The sequence below is a fragment of the Coloeus monedula genome (genome assembly GCF_965178545.1).
Source record: "Coloeus monedula genome assembly, chromosome: 7".
In the NCBI taxonomy this organism is placed as follows: Eukaryota; Metazoa; Chordata; class Aves; order Passeriformes; family Corvidae; genus Coloeus; species Coloeus monedula.
The window spans coordinates 14,042,881-14,056,071 of record NC_138787.1 but is presented as its reverse complement, the minus strand read 5'-3'; the positions used below and the strand labels follow the sequence as shown (position 1 = coordinate 14,056,071).

The following is a 13,191-nucleotide window of genomic DNA, read 5'->3' as shown; positions in this document are numbered from 1 at the left end:
CCTTTTGACCAACCCAGCATGTTTAAGGCATCTCCTTATATGTGCCATTCATAAAGAGAATTAACAGCAAAATATCAACTGCAATCTTTAATGATGACCCTTTTAAACTTTGAAAATGGATATGATTTTTAAATTTTGGAAACCCGCATTGTTCACTCCCACTGTCATTGGTAGTGGTGAAGATACATGTAATTTTCATTTTGATGAAAAAACCAGGTGAAATCAATAAAGAATTTATTCAAGGAATAGAGATGCAAGGCTAAAGTATCACTTGTACATTGAGCTCTTAGATACTGCACATTTTTTAGAAGCCTTTCAGATAATATTGAGGGCGTATTGTTGTAACAAAAGCAGAAAGTTTTGATTCAGTAGTACAATTACATTTGTAAAGCTTTCTTAATTGTGCATGAGGTTTGTGGGATTTTTTTTTTTTTAAAGTGTTCAGAATTAGTAGCTTTATGTGGCAGGAATAAAATTCAAATTTTATTTGTGGGAGAAGTAGGGATGTAGGGAAGGAAGTAGAGATAATACATAATACTGTCTAGATAAGATTTAGACATCTTTTAAGTACTACTTTTATGAAGAAGTTATCCTGATGGAATGCATAGTGGGTTTAGAGATTTTTTTTTCTTTACCTTAAAAAAGGAATACAAGTAGTTTCTCTCTAAACAAATAAGAAATTAGTCAAAATACAGCTTTGTAGTTTGCAAATCTCTTGTAAAATATTTTTTCAATTAAAGATCTTGGGAGGCTTCAAACAGTGAGTCAAGCCAGAAAAGGTCATGCTGGTATTCTCTTGGTCTGAGAAAATTTGGTAGATTTTCTTGTAGAAACATTAATTTCTTTCCCGTTTTTGCAATATTAATTGCCCAGTGGCAGTTTCCAACCAGGAGGAGCGATTAGTGTGCATTTGTGGAGCTAATGATAGTGTGCTTTTAAATGATGCTTGTTGCCATGGGAATAATTGCTTACAAATAATTTATATAGTAACTCAAATGTCCAAAGTTTGTGCACCTTTTTTAAACACGTTTTTGTCTCCAAATGGATGATACAGAAAAAAATCACAAATTTTAGCTTGGAAACACCTGCTTCTTTGGTGCCTTGCACTGTTGATACCACTACTAAATATTCTTTATAAATAAAAGGCCACCCATGTATTTCTGGAAAGTAAATTTAGCAATAGTCCTTAAAATATGAAAGTATCATAAAAACACTACAAGGTAAATAAAATAAAAATATTAATGTCTTAGCAGATAGCATGTCTCAGGTCAGCCAAAATATTTTTAGTGCTCTAAGCATGGCTTAGTTCAAATTAATGATCTTGCTGAGATGCAAATACTACTGACTCAGGCACAGAGTCCTCCTGATATTGCACTGTAGTGTCTCGTTGGCTTGCAGCACAGGCAGAGAGCTCGTAGGCAATTAAAACCAGCCTGATAAATGGAGAGAGAGCTAATAAACATATCCTCTTTTATAAAGGTGCCAGTGATCGTATGGCTGGCCAGATAACTGCATCCTTTAAATAGTTATTCCAATATTGACAGCTCCTAAAAGTTGTGAACATATACAATATTACTTATGTTTCCAGTAGTTTTTTGGTTGGTGTGTGGGTTGTTTGGTTTGGGGGTTTTTTCACCCTTACTGGAACATTTCCTTTTATTTTAAGAATTGGTTCTTGGCCAGTAGAGGTGCTAAATCCAAATATTTATCAATATACTATCTATGCTTTTAAAGGCAGCTTTCTGCTGTTTTGGAAAAGACATTGCTCACACCTCAGCCTAGAAATTGTTAAAAATGTTGGGCCTGAGTCCAGAGTTTTATGTGCAGGAAAGCTGCTTCTGGAGACTTTTAACTGAGGTATTTTTTTACATTTTTCTTTTTCTCTCAGCCCTTCACAAATTGAAGTACTTAGGCACTCCAGCTTTACCTCTTCCTTCCCTTCACCCATGCAAAACAACTGCCAAGGAAGATGTGAACTTTCCAGTACTGTTATAGCTACCAATGTTTTTTTTCTCAGTGATAGAGAAGTTTTTCATATGAAGATTCTTGGGGTTCTGTTGCCAAAATCATATATAACTATTTGATCCCCAGGCCTACAGTAATCCTTGGTGCTCTTAATAATAAAGAACTTACTGTTTGTGTAGGACTTTAAGAAACAGAGCATTGCTTTTTCCAAGCAGAGAATGCTCCATAGCTAGATTTTTGAATGATTAAGATGAAACAAACTGGGAGTAGGTATAGCAGGAATGGTCAGGGAGGACATTTTGAAGGTTGACATTGGCGTGTTTTGCCTGCAGAAGTTGAACATGTCCTGAAGAGCTCAGTGGGAGTGCAGAGGAGAGAACCTGGCTGGTGTAGCTTGTGTCCCTGAAGAGCTGAAGCTCCTGTCCTTTTGGTTCCTGCTGATTCTGGTGCTCCCTGGGAGCTGTGTTTGATATTAACAATATCTTGCCAATGTAGAAGACTGGGACTCCAAGGTCTGCTGGCTTGGGGCCAATAAAAATTAGGAGGGTAGACAAGGTTGCCTCCCACGCTTAACCCAGGAGGTGGGTACCCTTCCCCAGTGTCGTGCACTCAGCACGTCCTGAATTTGCCCTCGTGTTATTTTGACTGAAGTTGTTGACCACTGAGCTAAAGCATAAGCATTAACTTTGAAAATGTGTGTGTGTGTGTGGGTGTGTGACGTTCCTGAGTACTTCCCTTGAACTACACATGTGATGCAGTAGCTCCTAATCTGTGTCAGTGGTCACCCAGAGCACTTGGACCTGCTGGGGAAAGGGATTTCAGGCAGTTCAGTGTTTGCACTGACCAGAGTGTATGTAATGCACCAGTGCAGTCCAGCTGTAATGGTGACCCTCAGCAGAGAGTTGTTAACAAACAATTCGGGGGAATAATTTCTTACTCCAAACTGATTCTCAGGAGAGTGTCTATTTATGCCCTTGGTTTAAAGTAACCTTCTAAATGCCAAGATCACAACTCACTACAATATTCAAGAAATCCATTGGTAGTTGAGGGGAAAAATATTGCTGTTGTGGTTCCTGAAACTGTCATGTAATTGCTAAAAGCCATACTATGTTATGGCTTTTCTTTATGCTCTGCTAATTAAACATGAATTCACTTGGATGTTATTAAAAATATCTGAAGACATACAGCTATTCTCATGTCGAAAAATATCTTTTACCAGTCCACTTGAATACATTTCAATTGACAAGATTGAAAGAAGCTGTGTGATTCTTATTTTCATATTAGTTGACTGCCTAAAAATCATCTTTAGCAAGTGATTAATTGCATTTGTAGATACTGCACAATTGCATCAATTATCCATTTCAAATTAATTTCATTCTGAATAGTTGAGAGGATGATGTAGTTTAATCAGTAAGTGAAATGGAAGTGCTGTAAGCTGTTTAGAAATACTTCCCACGTTCTATGGCACAGTGATTTAAATCAAGCAGACCACTGGAAAAATAAGAAATACACAGTAACAAACATTAATACTTTTCCTTCAGTTTAGCAGCATTTCATTAGCCTCCTTTGCATTGATTTCCACCCTTGATGTATTGATGTTAGCAATACAGTGTGAATTGTATTTTATTATGCTTATTTAGAAAGAAAAAAGCAAAGCTATGTTAAATTAAAAAATTAATCTGGGATTTTTTGAGGCATTGTTATGCCCTAAACCGTTCTTGGATATATTTTTGAAAGTGGTTTTGGGTGTTATGTAAAGCTGTGTGGACTGGAAGATTGGAAGTTAGCCTGTTGTTATCTTGGTAATGAAAGATGAGCTAAGCAAATGAAACGCAGATGTTGACACCAACTTCATAGCTAATCCATGAATGACTGTGACTGACACCCAAGAAACACAAGTGATGCCCAACACAACTGCTCACCAGACACCGACTGATGTTCAGCCTGACCACTGAGTAGTGATTGGCCTCTCCCAGCCAGCTCCCCCCAGTTTATGTACCGGCCATGCTGTTCTAGGCTGTGGAGTATCCCCTTGGCCAGCTGGGGTCAGCTGTCCCAGCTGTGCTCCCTCATGGCTTCTGGTGCACCCCCTCTCTGGCAGAGCACAGGGAACTGAAGTGTCCTTGACTTAGGGTAAGCACTACTTAGCAACAACCAAAATATCAGTTGTTTATCAACTTTATTCTCATACTAAATCCAAGACACAGTACTGTGCCAGGTACTAGGAAGAAAACTAATTCTGTCCCAATCCAAACCAGAATTCCTCCGTTACAAAAGTTTTTTTCTTACACAGAGGTGTTACTGCTACAGTTACAGTACAGGTTTCTGCTAACCAGAAGCTTGTTATGCTTTTCACTTGCCAGATTGTTCCCTGGCCTTGAGATAACCTGACTCTGTGCATGGAAAGTAATAAAGATAAGATAAATGTTTTCTTTATAAAAGATTTTAGTGCCATATCTTCAGTTAAGGCCATTGTGGATTTAAGGCCAAATGGAGGAATAGAGATACTGATTTTTAAGTCTGAAATATTTTGAAAGCTTGTGATGTGCTGCATTCTTCTTTTTGCAAACTGAGGCTGACAAGTATCATAATGAAGGGCAGCGGTTATTGTGGTTGAACGTAGTTTCTTAGCCATTTCAGGAACACACAACTTACATTTTGTCCCAGCAGACCAAGTGAGTCACAGAGAAGTCTTTTGGGCCTAAAAAGTCATGTACAGTCGGCCAGAACTTGAAAACAGCAGTGTATGTTACTGCTGGGCATTACAGCAAGATATGTATAGCTTTGGTTCAAACAGGGTTATCATCTTTTAACCTGTGCTTGGTTATGTTATTACTGAACAACAAGGGGCCTTTATGCATGTGTTCCATGAGTTATGTGGTCTTCTGTGTGCAATGTCAGGTATTGCATTTGTTGTTCTAACTAAAGGTAAACAACTTTATAACACAGACTAATTGGTTTGGGAATATTTATGAAAGTGTTGATTTTTAAAGCTAAATATAGTGCTGTGGCTTTTTAGACTCATTCTGGCTGTCAGAAATGCTCACGTGATCGTGAAAGTGTTGCTAAAAATGTTCAATTTTTAAATATGGTAATTAAAATTGTCTGTTGTGAGAGCAGTAGATGAGACATTTCCTGCATTTGTAAACTAAGCATCCCTTTCGCCCTCAGGTTTCCTTGCATCTCACTGTTTATGTTGGTGGGATCTGAACTCTTACTGAACCTTCTTGCAAGAAGGTTTGCTGTTGGCCAAGCAGGGACAGGGGGCTCTGCAGCCTGCCACCCTGCTCCATGACCTTCTGCTCTTTGATTTGGATACTTTTCCTTTGTTTTAAAGAGCTGAGGCCCTCAGGGAATACAGTACTGGAAACTGGAACTTCAGATGTACATTTTCACTTTTAACTTTGTCATTAAAAGAAAGTCTCTGATAAAGATACTTTCCCTTGAGTATACCAAACTGAGTACTAATTTGAGTAGATATGTGTATTTCTTCTATTAATAGATCTTACTTCCTTCCTTCAAGTTTATTGCTAGTGTTTGATGACCATTTTATACTCCCAAATGTATCCTGCACTCAGTATTTTCTCCTGTTCTTTATTTGGAGTCCCTATTCTCTAAATTCATCTATTTTGAGATTTTCCTCGTGTTGGTTATTGTATAATAAGTTTTTTTCACAGGAGATAGAATAGTTTTTGTTACACATCTTTCCTAAAAATGATGTATTGGCAATATTATGCTACCCAAAAACTTACTTGTCTTAACAATGAATTGTGTTCTGAGCCTACCAGACAGACTTGAGGTGATTTAGGGCCCTTCTGTAGCCACTGGTGGCCTGTGAATATTTATTTCTAAAGTTTTCCTGCTGAGCTGGGAGGTATAGTCTGTTCTTGCATGAATGTGCAAAAAGCTGCAAATGAACCTCAACAAAGGATTTGGGTTTTGCTAAAATGGAATTCAAAACTACACTTTAGCCAGAGTTTAGGTAGAAAACAGATGTAGTGCAGTTTTTTTGAAGATACCAAAATCCAGGTTTGTTGGATTGCAATGGTAGTGGGAAAAACAGAGGGACTGGTGGGCAGCCTGGCTGTTGGGGCAGCCGCTGCTGTGTTGGCTGCTCAGGGCCGCACCCTTTGTTTCTAATACAAACGGTTGGGTTGACCATTTCGAGTCAATTCTGCCTCTCTCTGTCTCTTTTTCTAGCCAGAAATGGATACTTTCATGTCTCTCTCCAAGAGTGCCACTATTGCTTTTCCCCTATGATATTTTGTGGTCTTTATGAAATGAGCCTTCTCAAAAATTAAAGAAAAAACCATAGACACTGTCATACTCCCTAAGCTAAATAAGACCATGACTGACTGCATCATATTTATTGCTGGAGCTAACATATGCCCATGCTGACTGTGGAATTGAGAAGAGTGAATGTTCACAAAGTAGAAGATGGTACCTACTGGTACGTACTCTGTCACTCCTTCTTCTGCCTCATGTACAGGCTTACCTAACTTGAGAGCTGTCACATAATGAATACAAGACTCTTTTTAGCATTTGGGTTGCAGTTGTTTGCAGAGGGCTGTTATTTAATAGAATCACTCCCTTCTTCTTCAGTCCTAATTTGAAGAACAGGCTTTTAGTAGCACTAAGAAGAATTGCTTAATTCAAGTTAAAAACTTCCACTGTTCTTAGAAGCATATGCTTCCTTGGCTTTTGTTTTTACCCCACCATTTTGCATTTTATTCCTATGTCCTAAGTGAAAACTGCAATTCTGTCACTGTAAATCTGTTACAGTGTTAGCTGAATTTGAGTCAAGGTTTGTTAGTCAGTGTCATTAATTCTGCTACTATTGAGAAACTGACAATCAGCCTTTAAAAATCGAACAAGAGATTGAGCATTTTTGTGTGTGTTGGATCATTGTCTTTTGACAGTGTCTTTACTTGTGCATTTTTGGTTTGCTATTATTCTGCTTGTTTGTCAGGAGATGATCTGTTTAAATTTACTGTGCTTCTAATGTAATGCTGAAGTATGAAAGGAATTTGTCCATTTTTAGTGATTGTTACGTGACTGGAGCTCTAATGTCATTCTCAGAGAGCTCAGTTATAATGTCAGTGTTATGATTCATGTTTCCCTGATCAGTTAAGCCTTTAAATATGTCTGGCTTTGTGTTTATTGACTTGAGCATGTGATAATCTGTGATATGTGGGAGCAGTAGATGCCTGCAAATCAAAACAGGCAGTGGTGTGCAGGATGGGGGCTCTGACACTGAACTTTTTCTGAAATCCTTCAGCACATTTCTGTCCAGTCAGGAGAGGATAACTTTTCTTTAGAATCTTTTACCCTTAAATTTAAACAAGCAAAAACCCCACACCACAATAAGCAAACAAACACGCTGACCTAAGAAAACCCCATAAAGAGAAGAAACCAAAAAAGCAAGCTGTAAGTGTGTTATGGACTCCAAATTTCATCCTCTAATTCCCCACAGAAGTTTTATCTTGTGGAAAGATTAAAATGTGGACATGTGTGACTGTCAGGTGCCTCCCAAGGCTACCCCATTATTTTCTGGCACAGGAATGATCATACCTTGAAACACATGAGACATGTTTATAAATCTGTTTCTGGAGACCTCTTGCAAAAGTCTGATACCCCTAGTATCTATAATAATCCTCTTACTCAGCTTCAAGATACTATCTGCTGGTCTGGCCTTTAGCAGAAAAGAAGGCTGTTTGTTGCCATCTTTCTGTAAGGACCTCTTGCTTATCTTGGGATGTAACTGTGCTTTTAGCAAACTGAAGTATGAGATTATACTTCTTGATCAAAAAATGGTTCTTTGTGGTCAAAAAATCTGTGAATCAATCAACAGAAACAAGATATGAGATTGTGTTCTGAACATCAGTGTTTATCATTGCTGTGAAATCTGTTTCCCAATAAGTGGGAGATAGAGGACAAGCATGGATATAATCTCACCTCAGCAAAAACAATGGTAACCAAAAGCCCAGAAACAGAGAAATAACACAGTTTATGTAGCTTGTGTAGACTGCAAGGGAGGCTTCAGATAGCAAAACAGTTCTGAGGCATGAGTAGCATGTTCTCTGTCATGTACTGTGTTGCAGCCAGTGTCAGGAAGAAAAGGGTCGAGTTAATTCACAACGCTGAATCTGCTCATGGTGTGACTGCATCTAACTTTCCAGAGAAGAGCCTTTGTAGCACCAATGTTTTCAGTGGCAGCCTAACAGAGATTATCTTTGTTGGGAGCTTTATTGTTGAGAGGTTTGTCTGCATCCATCATCTGTTGCTACCAAGACTTTTTTTTAAGCTTTTGTCGAGGTGAAGTTTCAATATATGAAGGCTGTGTGTCTGATTTCTGTTGGTAAAGCACTGCTTGAGGTCGAATTCTTAGTTAACGAGGTTAGTATGGAATATACTTCATACAACAAGAATTGCTCCTTGACATGTGGCTCCACTGTGAAAAGTGATTGGAAGAGATGGCACATACTCAATACACAGCTTTTAAAAAGGGTTCTTTATTAGTGACAGAAGTTCACTTTGAGTGAACTATATTGGTCTTGCAGTTGAAGCCAAGTGTGTTGGCTTCTGCTCTAATTAACACACAAAGAGCATCACTACCAATATTATAGGTTCAAAAGCACCATGTGAACCAAAAGGGATCCAGCTTGATTTATATCTCAAGGGTTTGCTTGCAAGGCTGCTCATGATTTTGAAGCGCAAGGCAACCCACACTTGCCCCCAACTCTCTTGATACTTATAAACTAAAAATAAATTCTACAAATATTTGAGGGACTGGAAACACAAAACCTTTAAATCCATCTTTTGAGTAGAACCATCTTTTGAGAGAAGCTGGAACTTCTAATAATCAGTATAGAACTTTTGTTTAAAATTAAATTACCTATCTAGTTGTCTTGGTTCTTTGAAATCAATTTATAGCATTGGTACCTTTAGCTTTGAGGCAACTTAATATGGCAAGCGTATACACTGGAAAACTGTACCACTGCAACAACAACAAAAAATAATTATTAACTTTAGCCTTTATCCAGTTAAGATCAGGCTCTGAATTGAATTCTCTTAGTGTGTTGACAGCTGAAGATTTATGTCTTCCAGCTCTAGTCCTGCTGCAGAGTTGACAGAAGTGACCTCTCCAAAAAAGGTCTTTGTTACAGATTTTGCTCTGTTTACGTTATTGCCATAAGGGTTGGGATGAAGTACAGTATGTTAAAGCTAATACATCACCTGCTGACAGTGGTCTTATCTCATTGGTAACTATTTCCCTCTCCCAGTATGAAAAAAAAATGCAAACACTGAGTGTAAGGAGCACAGAAAGTAAGTTAAATAATAGTTTTCAAGAGCTTTAGCATTGGTGTCTGGACCCTGTGTGCACTGTAGTTTTGTGTCTGATTGTCCAAACGGCTACATAATTTCTTTTTCTGGGAAGTTACTCTGAAAATATGTCTTTTTCAGACAGACACTACTAGGGGATAGAGCACAAAAAATTTGTTGGGTTTATTCAAGGTCTGTGTGATCTCTCGGGAGAAAGGAGAAGGCTCAGAGTGGGAGAGAATGGCATTCAAGTTAGATAGGCAGAGAAGAAAGTGAAGTAGTACAACAAGCTTCTCCAGTGGAAGGGTGGTGGGACTGGCATGAGGAGCAGGACTTTAGATACCCTCCTGTTTCTCCAAATGCTGTGTCATAGGTGCTGCATCCAGAATGGGTCTTTCAGTCCTCACTGTCAGTGAGATGATGTTATTTTATGACTGACTTTCTCTTCCAAATATAGACTTAAAAATACAAACACAGCATTGTTCTATATGCACATAGTATGCACATAGTTTCAATATGTGCTTTGAAATCTCTCAACAGGGTGCTTCCCAGGCATCCTTTCAGGATGGGGAGATGAATCTCACTGGACCCACAGAACTGCTGTTGGCTCAGAGGGCCCGGCTCCCTGGCAGGTAGGAACATCTTCTGTTTGGTGCTGGCTCAAGTGTGATTTATCAATTTATGCAATACAAGAGTGACTTCTCATTCCAGCTGCACTTCTGGTTCTGCACTGTGCTTCTCATCACCATGATCTCTTCCTCCTCCCCCTTTCCCACCCTAAAATTGCATTCGATTCACATACCAGAGTACATATTTGAGCATGACAATCTTTTACCCTCGTTGATGAATATGAATGATTTTTTTGTGCTATTTGTAGTATTAGGGTAAGGGAGAAATGTGGGGTTTGATTTCTATTCAATCGTGCAAGCGTTTCAAGTCTTAAGATAGAGGATGTTCCTAAGTCATGTATTATATCTCAATAAATAACTATTTAACTGAACCGTATAATCCTAAAATGATCTTTCTCAGTTTAAGTGTCACCTCCGGTATTGAGTGGTAAGGTTATTACTTTGCTAGATCTCATAGTAGATTTTATATCTGTGTTTATACACAGTGAAAACTATTTGCAATATTTCCCTGTGTATTGCTTCACTAGAGTAGTTAGGTGGAATGAATCCTTTTCTTCTCTTCATTTATAAAAATGTAGAGATGGTCAGTGCTGTTGTATCTAAATGTGGTCATGGTCCCATTGACAGTTTGGGAAATAACTTTTATTTTAACCAGTCTAAATTTTGAACAAAACTTAGGTAAGTATATAATCTGCATTGAAAACCCAGTGGAGTAAAACTTGAGAGCTGTATAGCCGAAACAAAAGGAGGAGAAATTAGGTGTTCTCAAGAGTTTTAGTAATGAGCTACAATGTCTATTGCTCCTGAAATCAAAGGTAAAATTCTAAATGGCTGATATGAAATTGAAAAATAATGATTTTGTAGGTAGCATTTGTTACACCAAATTGTCAAGCCAGGCTGCCATAGTGTCAGAGAGTAAGTTGGTCAGATCCTCAGTGGTGGTGTTGGAGTGTTTTCATGCTACTGTTTTTCTGTCTCATCATAAGCTTAAATTTCAGTTTTGACTGGTGATTCGGGTCATGCTGAAGTCACCTTTTTGAGTAGGTAAAGGAATTCAGTACTTTGTCCAGTATCTTGTGTTTGTTGCAGAACTCTTGTGGTGTATATATAGCACATTGTATAATTAAATTAAGAAGTGTTACATGACAAACTTCTGCGTGACAGCTAATATGTGAAAAATTAATCTGTTTCAATTTTGATGATGGCAGATAGTCATTTGCTACAATTCTGCAGGTTATAGTTGTTTGTCAAGAGTATAAAATAAAACTCATGAAATAAACAGGATCTGCATGCCTTAATCTTAGAGCATTTATCCTTGCAAACACCTGAGAAGAAAAAGTCTTAATATTCCTATTTTACCTGCATGAGGTCTGGGAAAGAGGCATGAATATGTACCCTGTGCCTGTGGGGAAGTTTACAAGAGCAGGGACTCTAACATTGCTGGTGGTTTGGGCCATGCCAGGGTTTCTGGAGAATGATCACCTTTCCTTTCAGAGCATGTCAAAATTTTGTCTTTTCCTTACAAGGGAGTTAATTTCTCAGTTTTTCTTGTTCTTTGGGTCATAATTTCAGTCATTTTATGGGCAGTTTTATCATCTTGGTACAGTTGTGTTTTTCAACTCAATCTTCATGGGTTTTTCCTTGCTCTTGGAGGTCTTCTTGTCACCCAGTGCCTATGCCATTTTGTAATTTCTTCTCCTGCCTGCCGATACTGATACATATTTTTAGAATGGTCTCATCATGAAAAGGAACTGGAGTGCTTTTCCAGCTTTCTCTGCACCTGCCAGGCCTCTAAGTTACGTGCCCTCTGATTAGTGTTCATCAGGCAGGTATAGAACTTAGTTTAGTTGCTAATGCTTATTTTCTCTTCATGGAATGTTGCTAAAGACTTGTACAGCTTGTTTCACCTGAGGTAATTATTATGCATCACCAAATATATGCACTCATTTGTCTCTTGATCCGTTAATTTGTAATGGGGATTAATCAAGCTCTGTGCACACTCTGTTTATATTTACTGTTTTCCTTATGCCTTTACTAGGGTGTTTTAGACTATCTAAGTCCTCCTAGGAATTTTCTGAGAGCATATTATTGTTTATCAAGTTAAACAATTCGTTGCTTGCATTTGGGATTCTTCAGAAGAAGGTTATGATACCTGTTTGCTTCATAATTTGGTGGCTGCTGGAAACATTGACGATGAGAAAAACCCTTGCGATACGTTTCAGAGTATTCAGTTTTCTGAAGTGGCCAGGTCTTCTCTGGCATGTCACAAACCAGAAATAATAAGCTTAGGCTTCTGTAGACCTCTTGCAATTTTTGCTGAATTCTGCAAGCTGTCTTGACATAGGAACGTGGAAGGAAAAGTGATAAAGAATATAGATTGGGACCCGCTTGATTGATATCCAAGCATCAGTGTTGAACTGATAGGGAGCAGGGGGAAAGCTGGCCACAACAGGGTATTCCCAAGAGTCTTTTTGCATTGCTAATAATTTTTTTTCTTTTTTCAAATGAATAGTCTTAATCTTGATTGAGATTGCATTGTCTGAAAAACATTGGCCAAAATCAACCAAACAAATGAAAATCAAAACAAAATGGTGAGAAAGGAACAGTGTTTCTTTAAATAGAGTCACAGTAGAGTAATTCTTCCAAAATATGCCTTGTTTGTGGTTCCTGTGTCCTGAGGAGATTTTTAAAAAACACTATTTTGCCTGCAAGAATTGAGATGGGTACTATGAGGAATTTTTCCTGAAAATTGTGAGTTATATTGGAGTATTTGTAAAATATTGCACTTTCTTCCAATAGTGAACATAAGAGAAATTCTGAACACAGTATTTTGTAAAGCAAAGTTTGTTTGTAGCTCTGTGAAATTCACAGGATTTTCAAAAGTCAAAGAATTTAAATTTTATAGCAATGATTTTGATTATTTTTTGGCTTTTTTCTTGTAAGTCAAGTTTTTTAAACTGCTTTTCCAAAACTGTTTTCATTAGGAGTAGAAGGTTTATAAAGGGAAATAATGAGTCACTACAGACCATCTGTCTGTCTCAATTATCTTTATTTGATTGAATGTAAGTAAGGAAGCTTTTATGAATAAAATAATATTAAATACTAAAACCGGTTTTTTTCCACAAGCAGTAAAACCAGCATCTTAATACCTTTTATGCTGTTCCCTCTGAAAGAAAGTGTTACTTGTAATTCTGATTTATTTAGGTATTTTTCTTGTTGTATTTTAAAGTCATTAGGGCCATGAGGGACCACCAGGTCATTAACCCTTCATTTA

At 37.9% G+C, this 13,191-nt stretch overlaps 1 protein-coding gene across 2 annotated transcripts in view; it reads left to right on the top strand.

The window, feature by feature from the left end:
• PARD3B (par-3 family cell polarity regulator beta) overlaps positions 1–13,191 on the top strand; it is a 401,283-nt gene that overhangs the window by 158,624 nt on the left and 229,468 nt on the right. For both annotated transcript variants that reach the window (XM_082285055.1, XM_082285054.1), the window contains exon 5: positions 9,829–9,920. In XM_082285055.1, the coding sequence (XP_082141181.1) occupies positions 9,829–9,920 (92 nt within the window). The remainder of the gene's footprint in view (positions 1–9,828; positions 9,921–13,191) is intronic.